Source organism: Urocitellus parryii, chromosome 9, assembly GCF_045843805.1.
Source record: "Urocitellus parryii isolate mUroPar1 chromosome 9, mUroPar1.hap1, whole genome shotgun sequence".
In the NCBI taxonomy this organism is placed as follows: domain Eukaryota; kingdom Metazoa; phylum Chordata; class Mammalia; order Rodentia; family Sciuridae; genus Urocitellus; species Urocitellus parryii.
This window is the reverse complement of record NC_135539.1, coordinates 50,859,343-50,881,891: the sequence shown is the minus strand read 5'-3', so window position 1 is coordinate 50,881,891 and position 22,549 is coordinate 50,859,343. Positions and strand designations below refer to the sequence as shown.

Here is a 22,549-nt window from a genome sequence, read left to right as displayed (position 1 = left end):
TCCTAATCATGTCCAAGTTGGAATCCCTGATAATCCACTAGGAACTGTTGTAGAAATCCTTACAAGAAAAGAGTGGTGCTCTGTTGCCTTGTGCATTCTTTTTTTTTTTTCTCATCTTTCCTCTATAATAATGCTTCATATTCAGTTAATACCTCTAAACAAACAATTCAAATTTTTTATTCCAAGGTTAACTTTCAAATTTAGAGAAATAAAATATGTTCTTAAAGTATTTGACTTTATCACAATTTAAATTTTAATATATGATTGCTTTGGGGGGATTGTTATTAATTATTCATGACAGTAGAATATATTTTGACATATTATACATATATGGGGTATAACTTCTCATTCTACTGGTTGTACATGATGTGGCATTACACTGGTCGGGTATTCATATATTCACATAGGAAAGTAATGTCCAATTCATTTTACTGTCTTTCCTCTTCCTGTTCCCCCCTCTTCCCTTTATTCCACTTGATATGATTGCTTTTGATCAGCAACATTTACACTAATTAGGACCGTTTACACTAATTAGTAGATATTGATTATCAAGGATTTAACAATACACAAGAAGTACTGTATACATCTTTTTTCACTTCATCAGGAACCTTAAGGACTAGTTCTTGACTGATTTTTCTGTGTCTTCTAAAATATTTAAACTAGAATTTAAAGGATTTTTTTCTTCACATGCTATTTCTCCTTTTAAAATAATGTTGCCATTGTTTCTTTTTCTTCCTACTTCCTTTTTCTTTCCTTCCTGATTGCTACATTTTCATTTTTTTTCCCTCCTCATTAGTCTTAAACAAATGTTGACAGACCTCCTTGACTAATGTTCCTTTCTTCCCTGCCCACTCAAACTCATCATTCCTGGCCTTGGCTCTCATCTCTATTCTCCAGTGTTTGTAAGGGTTAAAGTGAGCCCATCAGCATCTGTGTGGAAATATCCTAGCATTTAGAGAACTAATGCTAGGAAAGTTTAGAGAACTTTCCTAGCATTAGAGAACTACACAGTGAATACTACTCACCTGCTAATCAGATGGTTATCTATCCCACCTGGTGCTCAGGCTATATGTTATAAAGTGGTCAGAACCTGAATCAGCAGGAAATCACTAAGTTTAAATGTTGCTGCTAGACCATCTTATCTTCCAAACACATAAAGCAGTTCGATTCTTAACACCTTAAGCACAGAAAGAAGCTACTGAGATATTGAGATATTTTCCCCTTTTATTTTCTTTTAGGTTTAAACAGTAGTGCTTATAAACAAATCCTCAGTTGACAAAACAGGAGAAGCATATGACAATAGAAAATAAGTGAAATCTGTTCCTAAGTAGGCAGTGAACCGTGGCAGATGTGACTCTTCATGTAATAGTCTACCCATGTGAAATTAGAAGTTTTTCCTTCTTAAATAAAGTCTTGTAACAAGTATAGCATGTTCTGCAAAAGAGTCCAGCTATGCTAAATTTATTACATAAAGCCTTCCAGCTAAGCTTTAGGTGAATGAAAATTCAGGTTTTTGAATGGTTACTTTATTCTATAGTTCTCTGGTGAACCATTTTGCTCTACCTAAGACTGTAGTAATCTTATTTGAGAAATTGTATTCATTAGCAAAAAGTACCAAAATATATTTAGCTAGGGTCATAGTGTTTAATTGTAATAGTTTATTATGGTAACTACTATAATTAGTTTCAGATATTACCCTCCTTCCCACAGGACAAGGTTCTTCTAGTTTTTGATGCCTACTTAAGGCATGAAAACGACAGCAAAATTAATGTCATGACCTTTTTAGCTTGTTTATAGTTTTTCCATGTAGTACCCAAAAGGACTTAAGGAGCAGTGTACATCTAAAATAAAACACTTAGTAGGGACAAGTTAAAATTGGGTTAATTGGGTTCACCTGATCTTCAGCTGGTAGAATCTCAGTGAAGAAAACATTTCATATTAGACAAAGGAACAAATGTTTATAATATAAAATTATCTCTAAAATGTCTGTATGCTCTATAATGTCTTTACAAAAAATTTAAAAGGCTACTTTTTCAATTATGTAGGATTTTTTTCCTTTTTGTTGTTTATCTTGTTTGTCTTTTTTTAAATTGGGGAAATTACTGTCTTTTCATATTTCTAGCAAAAAAAATGTGTTAATATCAACTAAGGGATTGTGCTCCAGGAGCACTAACACCTTCCGTTTGGTAGTGTTGGGCAGCCGCACTTTCTTACAACTGACGCTTCTTCCCTTTTCTGATGCCTCAAGTAAGACTTTCTATAAACAAGCATCCTTCTAAATCCTTGAGATGTGAACACTGGTTTTCATTTTATTGTCAGGGTTTTACATTTCAACAAAGTGCAGTGTTTGCATGTTCAACTAAAGTTGAGAAGAACATGTAGGTATTGTAGAATCTCCTTAAAGGCCTTGTATTTTTCCCCCCTTTCTTTAAAGTTTTTGGATAATTAACTGAAAAGTGCCAGTGGCAGTTTTTGCAAATAGTGTTTCTGAAGCATTTTCATATGTTGTTGGATAAGTGGTACAACTTCTTTGAATGACAATTTGCCAATATCCATAAAAATCTTAAATTGACCTGGCCCAGAAATTTCTTACTGTGACTTTGTCCTACTATTAGACTTGTGCATGTTAGCAAAGAGTGAAAGCCTGAAAACAATCTAATTATCAATAAGTGGGTTAAGAAATAGTAGTTCCATATTACTCAACCTGAAAGAAGGATGAAATTATGGCATTTGCCAGTAAATGGGTGAAACTGGAGAATATCATGCTAGCAAAATAAGCCAGTCCGAATGTTTTCTCTGATATAGCCAATGTTAATTCATAGTGGCCAGAGTGGGCAGCAGCGGCGCAGCTAGCTAGAACAGAGGTACTTTGGATTAGACAGAGGGGAGTGAAGGGAGGGGAGTGTTCAGGGGTAGGAAACACAGTGGAATGAATTAGACATTATTACCCTATGTGCATACTACTGATATAATTCTACATCATGCACAACTAGAAGAATGAGAAGTTATACTCTATTTATGTATGATATGTCAAAATGCATTCTACTGTCATGTATAACTAATTAGAACAACAACAACAACAAAAAAAAGTGTACCCCAGGGCTGAGGTTATAGCTCAGTGGTAGAGCAATTGCCTAGTATGTGTGAAGCCCTGTGTTCAATCCTCAGCACCACATAAAAATAAATAAATAGCTCAGCACAGTGGCACGCGCCTATAATCCCAGTAGCTCAGGAGGCTCAGACAGGAGGAGTGCAAGTTCAAAGCCAGACTCTACAACAGTGAGGCACTAAGCAACTCAGTGAGACCCCTCTCTTAAAAAAATACAAAATAGGGCTGGGGATGTAGCTCAGTGGCCAAGTGCCACTGAGTTCAATCTCTGGTCCCCCAAACATAAATAAAAAATAAGTAAATAAATAAATAAAATACAGTTATTGTGTCCATTAACTTAAAAAATTATATGTTATGTTCTTTCTTAAATGAGGAGAAAATATGGTGAGTATATAGGTAGGAAAAAAAGTACTCTTCAGTGATAAAAAAAAGAAAGAAAAAGAAAGGAAGAAAGATGGAGTGGAAGGGCTGGAGATGTGGCTAAAGCCGTAGCATGCCCTCCTGGCATGTGTGCGGCCTGCGTTCGATCCTCGGCACCACATACAAATAAAGATGTTGTGTCCACCAAAAACTAAAAAATAAATAATAAAATTCATTCTCTCTCTCTCTCTCTCTCTCTCTCTCTCTCTCTCTTTAAAAAAAAAAAAAAGATGGAGTGGAAGAGTGGTTCCATGTAATGAATCGCTATTCAGCCTTTAAATGAAGAAAATCTATAAGTTCTGATATGGAAAGGTCTTAAGAATAGGGCTGGGGTTGAGGCTCAGTGGTATAGCGCTTGCCTAGCACTTGTGAGGCACTGGGTTCAATTCTCAGCACCACATTTTAAAAAATAAATAAATAAAGGCATTGTATCCATCTACATTTAAAGATCTCAAAAATATATTAAGGGAAAAAAGAGCATCATGTATAATTTGCTTCAAAGTGGGAATGGGAAGAAAGGGATGGGACATATTTCTACACATTAACTTATATATACACAGATTGTTCCTTAAAGGATACCCAAAATGGTACAGCGTGTTACCTCTAAAGGAATAAATTGGGAGAACAGAATGAGAGGCAAGCTTAAATTTTTGCTATATTCCTACATTTACTATTTGAACTTTTGCCCTGTACATATTTTTTTAACTAAAATACAAACATAGTGTTAAAAATAGATTATGAAGGCTTAGCAATACAAGAAAATGTTTGTTTGTTATTTATTTTTGGTGCTTGGGATTGAACCCATTTAACCATGTACTTCATGTCTACAAGCACATATTCTACCACTTGGCCATACACCCACCCCATAAATACATGCTTAGAGCAGAATAAAAAATATATACATATACATTATGATTGCATGTATTACAAAACCCGAAACAAATATTAAAAGTATAGGGAAGAAACTAGGGATATAACAAAACATTAATAGTATTTTTATGTCAGACTATTGAAATTATGAATTTTTTCTTTGTTTCACACTTAGTAATGAGGTAATATTTTATTAATGGAAATGTAAAAAGTACTAGTCTTAAAATGTATGTTTTAAATAATAATATATATATGTCATCTGAATATTGCTATGGTTTTTCAAAATAATTTTTCACATTACCTTAATGTACACTAATAGAAATTTTTTGATAAATGAAAAAATAAGATTCCAGAATGCTGTATTTTAACCTGAAACCTTTTTTGATCCAAGTTCTGTTTCAAAGCTTGTTAATTTTTATTTAGCTTTTTCTATGTTAGAAATAATCATTTTATGATAACCTAAGTGTTTGATAAAAGCCCTTGGGGGCAGGAAATAAAAAATGTTTAGGTGATACTGAAAAGGTATATCTGTGACTAGAGTGCTCCAAGTAAAATTAAGTTTGAATTATTTTCAGAAGAAGAAAAATCACCAGATTCTGTATTAAGCAGTAATTCACACAGCCACGGAACATGAGGAAAAATATATAGCATGAATGATATTAGGAAATGGAGCAAAGAAGAGCTTATTTGCTTAGGTTTGTTTGTTTTGGGTTTGAGATAGGGTCTCCCTTTGTTGCTCAGGCTAGCTTCAAATTCATCTTCCTGTCTCAGCCTTCCAATAGCAGGGCTTACAGGCTCTGCCACTGAGCCCAACTAGTTTTGATTTTATTTTTTTAATTGAATAGTCATTGTAAAACTAATGGATGGGATTTCAGTTGAATGCAAAAATTGTAGAGAAGGAAACAGCTGGAGGTGGCAGAGGACTGAGACAGAAATGGACTAAACTGGGGATATCATGAATCATTTAGAAGGGAAGAGAGGCAAGAGGTAGAAACAGAATCTGTTAAAAGTATACATACCCATTGATCTATGGTGTTGAAACCAAAATGTGTGTGGTACTTGGCAGCTGGTTAGACTTAATAAAGAAATGTGAAGAATCCAAAATGATATTAAAATTTTATCAATTTTCTGTAACCTGTTTAGTTTAAAGATGATTTTGTCACAGCAAGTAGATAAGAGTAAAAATGGTGGAAATAGGATCATTTCTAAAGTAATGAATTAAAAGAAAACTGACTGAAGTGCTGACAGCCAGACTGATTGAAAAGAACAAAATAATGAACAGTCTCACAATATGTATCAATATCATGGAAAGGTAAATGACGGCCTCTTTATTTTGTGGTATTTATTTTGTTTCTGAGTGTCATTTATTACCAAATAATGCAATTCTTTTTTGAAATGCTTCCATCTTTGTCAGGATGATAACCTCACTGGCTTTGGTGACCTCTTCATACTGTTAGACTTGGAAGCCAGGCTGGAAATTCCAAGCATGTTCTGTTTGATGGAAAAAGAGCCAAATATGGGCTGGGGATGTGGCTCAAGCTGTAGCGCACTCGTCTGGCATGCGTGCGGCCCGGGTTCGATCCTCAGCACCACATTACAAACAAAGATCTTGTGTCTGCCGAAAACTAAAAAATAAATATTAAAAAAATTCTCTCTCTCTCTCTCTCTCTCTCTCTCTCTCTCTCTCTCTCTCTCTTAAAAAAAAAAAGAAAAAGAGACAAATATTTTTCTTACAACTATATCTTAGACATTTATATGAATAAAAAAAATTGAAGAATGGTTGTGTGTTAAAACTAAAACCATTCCTGAAAACTTCAGTCTTTTTATACTTAGATGAAATGTATAAAAGCATCATTGTCAACATAATGCATTGATAAATGATGTTGAAAATTATTGTTTTCTAGGGCTTCTTATATGTAGGTGATGAAACTTGAAACAATGTTGAAAGATCTGAAAAGCCTCTGAACCTGATACTTGAGAAATTCAATTTTATAAGATTTTTTTTACTTTACATAAAATATTTTAAATGTCATTTTAGGAGTAGTTCAGTCCTCCCGAAAACACAACTAGGGAATCTACAAATCATAGGAAATTTATACTTAGTCTATTATCTGTCACTTTTAGTTATAGAAACATGTATGAGTGGCAAAATCAATAAAGATTGCTTCAAATTTTAAAAATCAATGACTAAACTCATTGAAACACTAGAAGGTAAAGTTGAGGGATTTTTCCAGAAAGTACAAAAGGGAAATGGAAAAGGGAAAAAAAAATAAAGTATAATTATCCTAGGAGGATTGACATCTGAATAATAGGAGTTCAAGGGCAAAAAGACAGAACAGAGAAAAATAAATGAGGAAATGCAAGAAAACTAGTTGAAGGAAATGTCCCAGGAAGTGAAATGCACAAGATTCCAGATTGATAGGGCCCATCAAACACTTGGGGAATGGAACAAAATAGACTAAGACACTTGGTTGTAAAGTTTCTAAGCATTGTTTCCAAAAAGAAAAAAAGAAATGCAAACAAATGACATAGGAAGGACCCCTTGGATTTCTTCACACCAATATTGGAAATCAGAACTCAGCTGATCGAGCAGTGCCTTCAAATTTCAACCTGGAATTCTATACTTAGAAAATTTGGAGAAAAAATGTGGAGTTATAAATACTGGACTAATCAGCTATAAAAATTTCAAGTGCTTATCTCTGAGGAAAAGAATGTGTAGTGGCTGCATTTTTTTAACTTAAAATGTTTCTTTTATTTCTTAAAATTTTTATTGATTTTTAAAAAAAAAAACAAATGACAGCAGAATGCATTACAATTCTATTTCACATATACAGCACAATTTTTCATATCTCTGGTTGTATATAAAGTATGTTGACACCAATTCGTGTCTTCATACATGTACTTTGGATAATGATGTAGTGGCTGCATTTTTAAAATGAAGTGTAGGGAAGTAGTTAATGTAACTTTGATTTAAATTAAAAAGAAAAAAGAGAAAGATATTCTAGCAGCATAGAGTAGATTGGAAAGGTATAGGACTAGAGGCAGGAAGTTAAGAGGACCTGACCTAAGACAGGAAGGTGAGGATGAAAGAGAAGTGATAGCTTTGAAAAAAACTTCAAAAGAGGAGCAGCGAGGGGATGCCTAGCATGCTTGAAGCTGGGTTCCATCTGCAGCACCATGAAGAAAGAAAGAAAGAGGCACATTTCAAGGCAGGAGCTGCATTTAGTTCAGAAGTTAGAGGTAGTCAGTTGGAATATGTAGCAGGCAGAGAACATTTTGCCTGGAACCTGAGAGCTGGGAATACAAATTTAAAGTTGTACTTAGAACCATAGAAGTTGTCCTTTGTAGAAAACTTATAAGAGAAAAGAAATAAGGGTCTAGACTAGAGCATGTTTTCCTAAACAGATTTTTTTGTGTGTGAAGACCAAATTAAAAAAAAAAAAGGCCTCCTATACATTATTTTATTGTATTGCATTGTATATTGTATGTTATTTTTTGTATCAGGGATTGAACCCAAGGTCGCTTAATCACTGAGCCACATCCCTAGCCAAATTTATTTTGAGACAGTCTCACTAAGTTGCTTAGGACCTCACTGAGTTGCTATGGCTGGCCTTGAACTTGAGATCCTCCTTCCTCAGCCTGCCAGGTTGCTGGATTACAGGCATGAACCATCATGTTCAACTTCCTCCTAAACATTATTAACCTACCAGTTCAGTTATATACACAGCATGTATTAAGGAACACTATATGTGCATGCATTTTTATAAGGGTAAGTGAATAGCTCTTATGCTTGAAAATGTTGTACATTCTAGTGTACTACTTTTTCTTTCATGAAAGAATCCTAGAGCATTTATTAACATATAGTACTTTTTTAAAAAATATTTTTAGTTGTGGATGGACATAGTATCTTTATTTACTTTTTTAATATTTATTTTTTAGTTATAGTTGGACACAATACCTTTATTTTATTTATTTATTTATTTATTTATTTATTTATTTATTTTTATGTGATGCTGAGGATCGAACTCAAGGCCTCGCACATGCTAGGCGAGCACTCTACTGTTGAGCCACAACCCCAGCCTGACATATAGTACTTTTCTTATAAAATATTTTCAACATATAGTATCCAGTTGAATCCTTTCTTCAACTGAGTTAAGTATTATTCTCTTTCCCTTTCTAAGCTGCAGAAACTGAAACAGAAAAAGAGATGAAATGACTTGACCAGAATCCCACAGTAAGAAATTTTAGTTAAAAATGGACATCTCCCCAGTCAATTCATGATCCTTCAGTGATTTCTTTTTTAACTTACTGCATACTTGAAATTGGGCTAGACCATTATCTTGAAAATTAGTGGTCTAGTCTTCTAGCATTTTTGATTTGGTGAGTAGTCATGGCCTTTGGGAACATTATCTTAATAGGTCTAAAAATTCAGGGAAAGTAGGACTACTTCCAAAGTTTCTGCAACTCCAAGTAGTAGAATAGGAATTTCCTTGAAAGATCTTTAACTAGTTTCTCAGAATGACTCTGTGAACCATTTCACAGAGTATCAGTGACTGATATTTTAAAATATCTGAATTTGAGGAAGGACTTTTTTTTAGCCATGTGCAACTATTTAAGAAAGGAAGGAGTTTGTCAAACATTAATACCTTGTACTAATGTAAATATCAATATAAGCATTAAGAATTTACTAAGTGGATCAAAATTTATTTTGTAGATAGTTTTAGCTTCTCTAATCCTTTAATATCAAATTGAGAATTTTATTTTTATTCAGTTCTTAAATAGGATAGATTAAAACAGGAATAAGCATTTACTATAATTCAGCAAATGATTAATACTATTATTGTCAGGACTTATATACTATAAATTTTTGCTATTTTAACAATAAGCTTTAAAGTATTGAAGTCTTTTTGATCTTGAGAAATATGGATTCCATCATTGCTTAGAAGTAGTGTTTTTTTTAATTAGTGAAATATACCACAACCACTGTGGAAAATAGGTAATTGCTTATAAAGTTGTATACCACCCAGCAATTCCACTCTACATTTTTGTTTTGTTTTGTTTCGTTTTGTTTTTTGGTACTTGGGATTGAACCCAGTGGTGTTTAACCACTGAGCCACATCTCTAACCCTTTTTATGCTTTATTTAGAGACGGGGGTCTCACTGAGTTTCTTAAGGCCTCACTAAATTGCTGAGGCTGGTTTTAAATTCGTAATCCTCTTGCCTCAGTCTCCGGAGAGGCTAGGATAATAGGTGTGGGCCACTGTGCCTGGCTCTACTCCTAAATTTTTACCCAAGAGATATGAAAACATAAAAAGTGGGCACAAGTATTTAGATTTATTTATGATAACCAAAAATTGGCAACAATTCAAATGCCTATCAGTGGATAAATGGATAAATAAATTACATTACAGTCATAAGGTAGGATGCTATTAGTAAACTAAGCCCATTTTATAAAAGAGCTGTAGTATAGAATAGACATCCATGGGCTTGCTGACTCTAATTCTAACTTCAAACCTAAAATCTTGTAGTACTATTACCATGCTATGCTTTAGAATCCAGAGGCACAAGATTATAGTAGGATCAAAAGTGGAAAACGGCCTGTCAAATGAACAGCTACCCAAATGTGGCAGGTTAATAGTAGTATCTCAGTGAATAAAGCAGAACCTGTTGAAGACACCAAAAGACTCATTACTGTTTTCATATATTTCCATTTCTCTATTTTCACATTTCAAGTTCTCCTGGCCAAATTTATTACATTATTACAGTTATCTGAATAACAGTATGTCTGTCTGGTGATGTATGACATGTTTATTCCCTTGGAAATCGCTTCCTGGAAAAATCATCTAGACTGACATCTACATTGTAATTTTGTGATTGGTACCCACATATACAAGAGCATGCACTTATCACACTGACTCACAACATGGGCTAATGTTAATAAGCTTATTGAGCATGGAACAAATGATTATCTTTTATTCTCTAAGGTCTTTATCTAAATTTATTTTTAGGAGTCTTGGCAAGGCAGCATAACAAAGACAAGGCAATGTCTGCCTTAGGCTTCCTGAACAAGAAGTAAATGGAAAATTTCCATTTCTAGCACCATCAAGCTGTCACTTTCCCAAGTAACCAATTCACCTAATTTTCATTTTTAATCAACTCTGTTTAAATATATTAATTAAAATTAAAAGTAATCATATGAGTGATTTATAAAGCTCATTATATTAAATCTTGCCATAATTGATGGTATTCACTATGTGCATTCTTTAATTTTTTTCCCTTTTTTGATAGATTTTTCTGCTTAATATACTTTTTAACAATTCAAGAAAGAAAAGTCAGGTTGTAATTTTACATATTGTTATATACTGTGAAGGACACAGTGACTGCTACTACTGTACCATGGTGCCTTTTGTAAAAATGCACATTGACTTTTCTTGTGTGAAGTTGGAAAAATACTGTTAGATTTTATGTGACTATTTAATACATCTTTTCCTCTAACATATTTATATAACGAACTATCATCCACGCTAGTCAGAAAATGCAATATTGTGATTATGCAAGATGTTTTAGTTGGTGTTAGGTGTATTAATTACAAATGTTTTTATTTTTCATAATTACAATAGGATGAAACTATAGCAGTGCTATACTTGACAGCAAAAGATAGCATGGCTCCTATAGTGGTACATGAATACCTATGTTTATAGTGCATAATTCATCATAGCCAAACTATGGAACCAGCCTAGGTGTCTGTCTGTGAATGAATTGTAAAGAAAATGTGGCACATATATGCAATGGAATTATATTCAGCCATAAAGAAGAATGAGTTTATGTCATTTGTAGGAAAATGAATAGAATTTGAGAGCATCAACATCACATTAAATGAAATAAGCCAAAATCAAAAAGTCAAAGTTCGTATGTTTTTTCACATATGTATGTGGAAGCTAGAAAAGAAAAGGGGAGCGGGTAGTGTGTGGGAGTATGTCATGAAAATCTAAGAGAGATAATAGAGAAGAAAGGGAGTTAGAGAGGAGGAGGGAAAGGAAAGGGGAAATATGGGGAAATGAACTGGCCAAATTATATTGTTAATATATATGTACAAATATGTAACAATAGATTCCATCATTATATATAATTATAATACACCAATAAAAATGTGGAAAACCAAAACACAGTATGACTTTTGAGTGAGTTTTCTACCTTGGATACCATGATATTGGACATACAGTTAAAATTATTTTGATACCCCAAATAGCCAAAGCACCATTGAGCAAAAAGAACAAAGATGAAGATATTTTATTATATTACCTGATTCCAAAATACTCTACAACACTGTAGTAACCAAAACAGCATTATATTGGCATTAAAACAAACACAGAGACAAATGGAACAGAATTGAGTGCCTGGAAATAACCCCAAGCATGTATAGCCAACTGATTTTTAATAGGGTGCTAACAACACTGGAGAATGGAAAGACTTCAATAAACAGTGCTAAGGATAAGTTGTCCATATTCACGAAAATAAACCAGACCCTTACCTCTTACCAGTTACAAAAATCAACTCAAAATGGATTGCAAATTTAAGTAAGATGTAAAACAATGAAACTAGAAGAAGACGACACAGGGGAGAAGAGGCTTCAGGACATTAAAAAAGGAGTTTGGGGTCAAGAGCCCAAAAGCCACAGGAAACAAAAGCAAAAACAGACAAATGATCACACTAAAAAGCTTCTGCACAGCAAAGGAAACAATCAGAATAAAGATACAACCTGCAGAATAGGAAAAAATATTTGCAAACTGTACATCTGATAAGGGGTTGATATCCAAAAGAAAAATCAATAAATAACCCAATTTAAAAATGGGCAGGGTACTTAAATAGATACATCTCAAAAGAAGACATACAAATGACAATCAAGTATATGAAAAAAATGCTCAATATCACTAATCATCAGGGAAATGGCAAATCAAAACCACTTTAAGATATCATCTCCCCCAGTAAAAACAGCTTTATCTAGGGAATCCTTGCACATGACTGGTGGTAATTTAAATTAGTAGAGTTATTATGGAAATCAGTATGAAGGTTCCTCAAGAAGTTATAAATAGAACTTACCTTATAATCCAACAATCCTGCTGCTTTACATATTATCCAAATGAAACGAAGTCAGTATGTTGAACAGAGATTTGCATTCACATGCAGTACTTCAGCACTGTTGACAGTAGCCAAGATACTGAATCAATGGAAGTGTCTTTCAACTAATGAAGGACTAAAGAAAAGGTGTCCTGTACACATGATGAAATACTATTTAGCCAGAAAAAAAATGAAATCCTATTATTTGTGACAACTTGCATAGGAATGAAGATCCTTATGTTCAGTGAAATAAGCCAGGCACAGAACGACAAATACCTAATGATCTCACTCATATGTCGAATAGAAAAAAGTTAATTTCATAGAGGTTGAGAAGTGCAATGGTGGTTACTAAAGAATGGAGCATAGGGAAGAGGGAGGAATAAGGAAGTGATGATCAGTGAGTACTGAGTTACAGCTGGATAGGAATAAGAAGCTATTGCCTGGTAGGGTGACTGTAGGTAACAGTTATATACTGTATATCTCAAAAAGCTAGAAGAAAACATATTAAATGTTTTCTCCATGAAAAAAGATAGATGATCGAGGAGATAAATGTGTTTAACCTAATTTAAGCATTACAGAATGCATACATATATTGAAACACCACATGGGACCCCATTAGTATGTATAATTTTAAGTTATATATCAGTTTATAAAATAAAAATAATTATGATTACATTCCTTTTTTAATTCATGATAGTGTTTCAAAATAATTTAATTTTTTTCTGATTGGAAAAGCAGTATTTATTCATTGGGGAAATTTTGTAATATTCCAATAAGCATAAAATGGAAATTAAATAATAATTTAATGCCTGACTCAGAGATAACCACTTTTAATATTTGCTAGTTGTTCTCATGAATATATGGAAAAAATGACCCATACCACTTAATAACCAATGTTTTGATATAAGAACACATCATTAGCATTTTTCACACTTAAAAATTTTAAGAAACATTTTTAAATAACTTCTTTATAAATATATGCCCTGCTTTATTTATTTTATTTACTTTTTGACAGTTTATAACCACAATCGAGATAATGAATCCATCTTTTGCCTCAAGGGATATTTCTTGTGCCCACTTGACTTTTCTTTCCATTCTTTGTCGTCTGACTCCAGACAACTATCAGTCTATTTCTATAGTTTGTATTTTCTGAAATCTTATATATTAATAGCATTGTACGATATATGCTTTTTTTGGTCTAGCTTCTTTCAGATAATAGTGCTTTTGCAGATTCATTCCATTGTAATGTGGATTAATAGTCTGTTTCTTTAAATTGTTTAGCAGTGTTTCTTTGTCTGTTCACACTTTCCACCTGTTGGTGAAATTTGGGTTGTTTCTGATTGGGGGCTACTATAAATAAAGCTGTTGTGAGCGTTCTCTGTACAAGTCTCTGTGTGGGTATATGCTTTCTTTTCTTTGGGTAAGTAGGAAGGGATTAGCTGGATCCCATGGTAGATGTATCTGTGGCTTTTGGAAAAATTACCAAACTATTTTTTAAAGTAATTACCATTTTACATTATTACTAGCAGCATATGAGATTTCCATTTCTTCTACTTTCTTGTCAATACTTAATGTAGTCACTGGTTTTTGTGTTTTACTTTCAAACATATTTTCTACCATGTGGAAAATTCCTTTGTTTTTTCCTATAGTTATAATGTTCTGTGTGTCATTAAATATGTTTCATCAATGTACTATATCGACATTTTCTATGCTACTATGTAATCTTTATAATCATGTTTTTAATGACTAGATTATAGTTTATTAAATGAATATATTGCAATTACATTACCTTTATCTATATTGTTAAGCATTTTAGTTATTTCTTCCTAAAAAGAATATATGAAACATAATTATCCAGAGGGTATTTTCAGGGAATCTTAATTTATACACACATGGATTGATAAGAGTAGGGATTCGGGTAGGGCCTCTGTCTCAATGTGTTATTGCATTCCTCTCCAAGTCCAGTCTGGTACATTCAGTGAAATCTTGTTTGTAGAAAAGTAAGAAGAGGACTAAAAACATCAATTCTTACTAGTTCAGTTCATTTCTTATTAGTCATGTAATTATAAATAGAATTACTTATAAAAACATTATAATTTAAATTTTAGCATATATTTAACATGACATCTCAATTATTTTCTAATTATTATTTGTGCTCGGTTATATTTAGGAAAGTTCCCATTCAAGTCAAATTCACCATAATGCAGAATCCTCTATCAGTACCACCCAAAGATCAAGGTAAGTTAAGCCGTGCTGAGGAAAATGGTAATGTGTACACTATAATAAAATAATTTTAATTGATATATTTAATGTCACTACCCTCTAATCATAAGGTGACTCATTTCCTAGAATTAGAAGCAAACCTTTTAATTATATATGAAATTCATGTTCCTTGGTAAGTTGACTGCTGTGGATTCCTGAGTTATAAGGACCTGTATCTCCTTTATTAGGCTCTTAGGTCCTTGAGAGCAGGGCCATGTCATTCCATGCAAAACTCCCAGAACCCATCCCACTTGATGGCAGTTAGCTGGCACTGATAGATGTCATTGAACTGATAGTGTGTTGGCTTTATTGAAGCAGAACAACATGGGTTTTAGTGAATAGAAAACACACACACACACATAAATATACATATGGGAACACATGTGTGGAAAGAGAATATTTGCTTGTACATTTCTTTGACCTATTTATCCCATGCACTTTTAAAAATGAACAGATAATAAAAACTGTTTCCGCTCCCCTCTGTCTAATCCAAAATACCTCTATTCTTCCCTACCCACTTCCCTTATTATGAATTAGCATCCACACATCAGAGAAAATATTCAACCTTTGGTTCTTTAGGATTGACTTATTTCGTTTAGCATGATATTCTCCAGTTCCATCTATTACTGGCAAATGCCATGATTTCATTCTTCTTTAAGGCTGAGTAATATTCCATTGCATATACATACCATGATTTCTTTTTTGTTGTTGTATTTTTGCTACTGGGGATTGAACTCAGGGACAATTGGCTACTAAGTCACATCCCCAGCCCCATTTTGTATTTTATTTAAAGATAGGGTCTCGCTGAGTGGCTTAGCACCTCACTTTTGCTGAGGCTAGCTTTGAATTTGTGATCTTCCTGGCTCAGCCCCCCAAGCCACTGAGATTACAGGGTTGTGCCACTGAGCCAGCCTGCAGTCTCTTTATTCATTCATCTGCTGAAGGGCAGCTAGGTTGGTTCCATAGTTTAGCTATTGTGAATTAAGCTGCTATAAACATTGATGTAGTATGTTGATAAATCTTTATTTTAAACATTTAGGGAGATTAGTTACTTTTGCCAAAATCATCAACCAATAAGTCACTGATTCAAGATTTGAACCCAGAACTATCAAAAAGTAAAGCTGTTTGTCCCCAGTGTCACATCATAAATTTATGGTTTTCTAATAATTTTTTTGATCAACCCTCTTTTTTTCTTTGATTAATGCTTAAGTAGATACATAGATGCTTAAAGTGATCTTAAATCAAAGTAGGCAGAAATTATGACATACTATGATGAATCACTTCATTAAAGAAAAGCAATATATATGAGGCCTAAGAATTGTCCAATTATTTGTTAATTTCCTTATTAACTCATTCAAGTGCTTTCTGCATGTCCTGAATAATATTAATATTGTCTAGGAAATAAAAATATCAGATTTATTTATTATGATTATTTTTATTTCTGTCAGAAAATATAATCTTTTACATGAATGAGAAGTTTGATGGGCTCATGCTATTTATTAAATGCTGATTTATTTACTTAACAAACTATTGATAAGTTGTTTATAAATGTGAGACTTTTGAATTTCTGACTTATAGAAACATACAGATATAAGTATGAAATTCAAGTAGGACACCATCAACAGATGCTAGGACTTAAGGGCAATGCATTCCACCAGCATATTATACCTTACCAAACATTCATATGGTGGAAACTGATTTGGGGATGATCAAGGTTATTCTTACTAGAGATGATATCAGATGTTATGAGCTATTCAAAAATTAAATCATAAAGAGCCTTGACTTTCAGACAACACAGATTCCTATTGAAATGGTAGACATATATGTAATTAACTACATTAAAGCTACATTAGAAGTGAATATTTTGGAAATCTGGGTGAAGACAGTTGATTAAGCCAGAGATTTTGAGCTGGTGGAGAGATGACATTTGCTCAGCACATTATATACAGAAGTCAATAAGAAATGCAGCTTTAAAGATAGGAAGAACTAGCAATAGTATTAATACAGAAAACTAATGAGAAATTCTAGTTCCTTCTATTTAAATGAGGGGAAAGAGAATATGCTTTGAGTGGGTCTTAGTGGCCCCCTGTACAACCACATTTAGCTAAGCATGCTCCAGGTACTACTAATCTCAGAGAAAGAACTTTAACAATGTAATATCACTCTAATGATGAATTTATACATTTTATATTTTTTCATTATAACTTAATGTTGTCATTGTTCCTTTCTGTGTGATATTATTATTTATTTTAAACACTTAGGGAGATTAAAATAGTCTCCAAAAATTTGTAAGACTTCTCTTGTTTCAGTTTTCTCTCTCTCACCTTAAGGATTTGGGAATAAAATTTCCTATAACTTTGCTATAGCTTTCTTCTTTTCCTTGATAGTTTCAAATGATGGCCTAATAGAAATGTAAGAATGAGTATTTTGTGTTGGAAAAGAGTAAATGTAGTCAGTGATAAACTGCATTTTTAAAAAAAGACATGAAAATCATAACATAATAAGGCCAACAATAGTTGTAACTTCTACTTTAGATTTGTTGAATTTGAAAGAAAGATAATCACCAATGATTGAAAATGCAGGTGAATTTATTTACCGGCCTGATAAGCAGGTGAGCAACATCACCAAATGTTTCTCAGACAGGGACAATTTATAATTTGTGATGATGCCAATTGAGGACTGAAGTTTGCAGCTTAGATAGGGCAGGATGAATTTTAATTCCCTGTTGTTTATTGATCAGAAAAGAGTCTTCATTTAAGTCCAGTTGAGGAAATATTTTATGGAAGTCATTCAAAATTCTTAAGTCATTTGTCAGTTTTAAAACTCAGTTTTGCAGCTTCCAAGGCAGGGTCTTCTTAAATAGGTCTTCTACAATTTTTCTCAATTCTGTCATAACATTTGTAATGCTTAAATGTAGTTTTCACATCATGAGCATTATTTCTACTTAGAACATTAAGAAGTCGGTGGATGCTTTGAGGTGTCAACACAGTGGGTCTTAATGGCTCCCCCAGAAACACTGCAGTGAGCTAAGCCTCCTCCCCAACTACTACTAATTTTCAAAATTTGTTCATTATTTGTGTAAAGCTACAATCATTATAATTCCAATTCATTTTAGATGTTATTTTTAAAAGCCTGAATTTTCTTATTTGATCAAATATTTTTAAAATAAATAGGACACATCCAAAATTTATATTCTTATGTCTTATAGACATTAAAGAATATACTTAGGTTTTACAGCCTTAAATAATTTGGCATTAGTGAAGATAGCATTTTAAAACTCAAGGAACACTTGGAATACCTAGTGAATATGTTTTTTAAAAAAAGAAAATTGTGGGGAAAGATTTTCCTTACCTTGGACACTCAGTATCAATTAGGTCTTTTATAAAGCTCTTGATGAATTTTCTATCTTTAGCAGGGTTTTAAGCACCCTGGAATGTAATGGGTTCTCAAATGCATAGTAAATTATGTTGTAGATGTTTTAAACTCTCATTTCATATCAAAATGTTTTAAGCCTTTCCTCCTCCTCCCCCTTTATCCTCCCCCTCCTCCTCCTCCTCCTCCTCCTCCTTCTTCTTTTTAATGAAACACCAAGCAGGAGTTCTGAGATCAATAAAATCAAATGTTCTTTAACCAATATTTATTGCCTTTGAAGAAGCAACCAGCAAGGAGCAAAGGGGGAAAAGTAAAACCAAACTCAGCTGTACTCTCTTATCGCTGTTTTAATGAATAACACTGGGCTGCCTGTACTAGGTGTTTACTCTGTGAAGACTTAACCTAAAAGTAGTTTATCTTGTTGTCTAACCACAGTTTCACTTTTTTTAAACCTTATATGTAAACGATTTTCTTTTTTTTTTTTTTCTTTTTTTTTTTATTGGTCGTTATGTAAACGATTTTCTTAAGCCTCCTTTCTAGGTTTTCTTTTCCTCCTCCCCATCTCTGCTTTCTCCTCAGTCTAGTTAAAGAATACTGGTCATTCTTCTGCTCTTCTTAGGTTCTGTGATCATGAATAAATCAGTAAACCTTAGTCCCTTCATCTGTCCAATGGGGATAATAATTCTTGTTCTGTGATAGTTAAGTAAGGTAAGGTACAACCAGTTCTCATCACTTGAAATAGTTATATTCTATAAAGTCTCTGAGAACAAAGAATTTAACACATACTGAACCATCACTCCTGGTACATGTACAAGGTTAGGTTTCTATGGGCATCTGGTTACAACGCATTTGACAACCATCAATGCATAATTTTATTTTATGTGTGTGTCTGTTTGCAGACACGTTACTTAATATATACTGTTGATTCATTAACATTGAACTTACAAACAAGAGCACTATAACTCATGCCTCAGCAAAGCTTACTTTCTCCATAAGGCACACTGTGGATTTTTTGTGCTTATGAACACTAGATAGAACCTCAGCACTATGATTGAGGGTCATTCTAAATGGTGAAACTGACAAGAAATGGCATAAAAATGCAAAACATGGCACTAAATAGACCATTAAAAAGACTCTTGTTTACAGTATAAGAGCTAAAATGAAAAAGGAGAGCACCACCTAGTTTGACCTCATCTGGGAACTGTACATGTCAGGTGGTACAGATTTTTCCCTGTTCTGCATATGTATATAAATATGCATATAAATGACCATGAAATTCCATAAGTAGATATTTGAGGATAATTTGCAGAATAATAAAATACTTGTTAATCAACTTAACAAAAGAGGTGAAAGACATCTACAATGAAAACTACAGAATGCTAAAGAAAGAAATTGAAGAAGATCTTAGAAGAAGGAAAGGTCTCCCTTGTTGTTGGATAGGCAGAATTAATATTGTCAAAATGACCATACTACCAAAAACACTATACAGATTTAATGCAATTCCAATCAAAACCCCAATGACATACCTCATAGAACTAGAAAGAGCAATCATGAAATTCTTCTGGAAAAATTAGAGACCCAGAATAACCAAAGCAATCCATAGCAAGAAGAGTGAAGCAGGTGGCATCACTATACCAGAGAGCAATAGTAACAAAAATGGCGTGGTATTGGCACCAAACTAGACTTGTAGACCAGTGATACAGAATAGAGGACAGAGAGACAAACCCACATAAATACAGTTATCTCATATTAGACAAAGGCACCAAAAACATATTGGAGAAAAGATAGCCTCTTCAACAAATGGTGCTGGGAAAACTGGAAACCCATATACAGCAAAATGAAATTAAGCCCTATCTCTCACCATGCACAAAACTCAACTCAAAGTGGATCAAGGGCCTAGGAATTAAACCAGAAACCCTGTACCTGATAGAAGAAAGAATAGGTTCAAATCTTCAACACATCGGACTAGGCCATGACTTCCTTTATAAGACTCCTATAGTGCAAGAAATAAAATCAAGAATCAACAAATGGGAAGGATTCAAACTAAAAAGCTTCTCAACAAAAGAAATAATCAGTGAGGTGAATAAAAAACCTATAGAATGGGAGCACATTTTTACCACAGTACATCAGATAGAGCACTAATTTCTAGGATATGTAAAGAACTCAAAAATCTTAACATTCAATAAACAAATAACCCAGTCAATAAATGGCCCAACAAACTGAACAGACACTCCTCAGAAGATGATATATGATCAATCAACAAATACGTGAAAAATGTTCAGCATAAAAATTAGAGAAATGCAAATCAAAACTAAGATTTCATTTCACTCCTGTCAAAATGGCAGCTATTAAGAATACAAACAACAGTAAGTTTTGGCGAGGATATGGGAAGGAGGGCACACTCATACATTGCTGGTGGACTTGCAAATTGGTACAACCAATATGGAAAGCAGTATGGAGATTCCTTGGAAAACTTGGAATGGGACCACCATTTGACCCAGCTACTTGGTCTAAACCCAAAGGACTTAAAAACAGCATACTACAGGGACACAGCCACATCAATGTTTATAGCAGCACAATTCACACACAATAACTAAATTGTGGAACTAACCTAGATACCCGTTAGTAGATGAATGTATAAAGAAAGTGTGGTATATATACACAATGGAATACTACTTATCATTAAAAGAAAAGTGAAGTAAACCAATCTCAAAAACCAAAGGCCAAATGTTCTCTCTTATATGAAGATGCTGATCCATAATGGAGGTGGGGCAGGGGAGCCTGGGCGGAATGGAAGAACTTTAGATAGGGCAAAGGGGAGGGAAGGTAAGAGAAGGGAAATGGGGAAAGACTGTGGAATGAGAAGGACATCATTACCCTAGTACATGTATGAAGACAAGAATGGTGTGACTCTACTTTCTTGTACAACCAGAGACATGAAAAAATGTGCTATATATGTGTACTATAAATTGAAATGCATTTTGCTGTCATGTATAACAAATTAAATAAATAAATGTTTTTAAAAAGTTATTTTGGATAATATTTATCTCAGATACAATGTCTTTGAGCATAGTTTATATTATAAATTTCAAGTTAATAAAAGTAGTAATGTATTATTTGAAATTGACCACAACCTTTTAGCTTAGTAAAGCTGTAAAGAAAACTACTATTGTAACTTATTTGACTCTCCAGCCCTTGCATGTAAATGTACAGTAGTAGCAAGGAGAACCACTAGAGTTTAGTGCTTTGCATTTAGTGGTTAGCATTGCTTTGTGACCTTGTTACTAGAGGGAAAAAAAATCATTCTTTATGTATTACCAAAATATTATGTTTTCAAACATTGAAATACATGTGGAAACATTTTGATCTTAACAAGTGGTGTAAATGCTGTTCTTGGACTTTTGGTACCATTTTATGCCACAGACCAAGTACAGATTGACATTTTCAAGCTGGTTTTGGTTAACTCCTTAATGTTAGAAATTGGAACTTTCTGATGTAATAACTTCTGCAAAGTACCACTGTGCTTTATTAGTGTGTTATGTGTTGACAGAAGAACAAATGGAAAACACATACATATCTCTAGACCTATCCTTGGAAATGGCTTGGGTGGCCTAAAACCTATCAAGTAGACCATGCATATTTTATTTTGGTATAAAATACTGAAGTTTAAGATATTCTTATTAGTAGATTTAGATAATGAGTTATTTTGAAATAACCATATTTCCATTACTTAAAAAGCACGCTGGTAATCAGACAATTTACTCAAGCATGTATCAATGTTAGTGTGGCCGTTTGGCAGCATAGTCTCAGAAATTCCAATTAACCATGTAAATATATTTCATAGCATCACATCTCACTTTGTCAGACCCCTGCTGCCTTTATATCATTAACATAAATGCAGGTGCAAATAGCATTTATGTACTTTGATAGAAAGCAGTTGGAGACATTTCACTGTGGGACACAACACTTTCAGATTGTGTACATCTGTTCAAATAATGTATCCAGCCCCAGTGACATGAACACAAGGATAGAAACATCTGCCCCTGAGACCATTTGCCATATAGCAGATGCTTGCATCTTTATTTATGCAGATGGTTGGTATGATGAGTTGTGCGGGGATAAAAGCCAAGTAGTTTGATAGGGTATTTAGGATGTTCAGCAGGCCAAAAATATAAGGTAGGCATTTTTGTCCTAAAAATGTAATATTGGTAGGAGTAGAAATTCATAAATCACTAGTAATGCTTTTAATAGTCAACATAATGTTCTTGTCTCTTAATTAATTGGCATCAAGATCCTAAAAATGTTTACAGAAATTCCAGTATCCAGACTATACTAGAATGAGCACCTTATGGTAATTTGGTTTTGATAAAAAAAAAATTAATGATTTTGAATGCATTT

At 33.4% G+C, this 22,549-nt stretch overlaps 1 protein-coding gene across 13 annotated transcripts in view; it reads left to right on the top strand.

The window, feature by feature from the left end:
• Nucleotides 1-22,549, top strand: part of Znf438 (zinc finger protein 438) — a 176,962-nt gene that overhangs the window by 133,858 nt on the left and 20,555 nt on the right. For all 13 annotated transcript variants that reach the window (XM_026402332.2, XM_026402329.2, XM_026402331.2 and 10 more), the window contains one exon: nucleotides 14,688-14,755. In XM_026402332.2, the coding sequence (XP_026258117.1) occupies nucleotides 14,719-14,755 (37 nt within the window). In that variant the 5' untranslated portion in view covers nucleotides 14,688-14,718. The remainder of the gene's footprint in view (nucleotides 1-14,687; nucleotides 14,756-22,549) is intronic.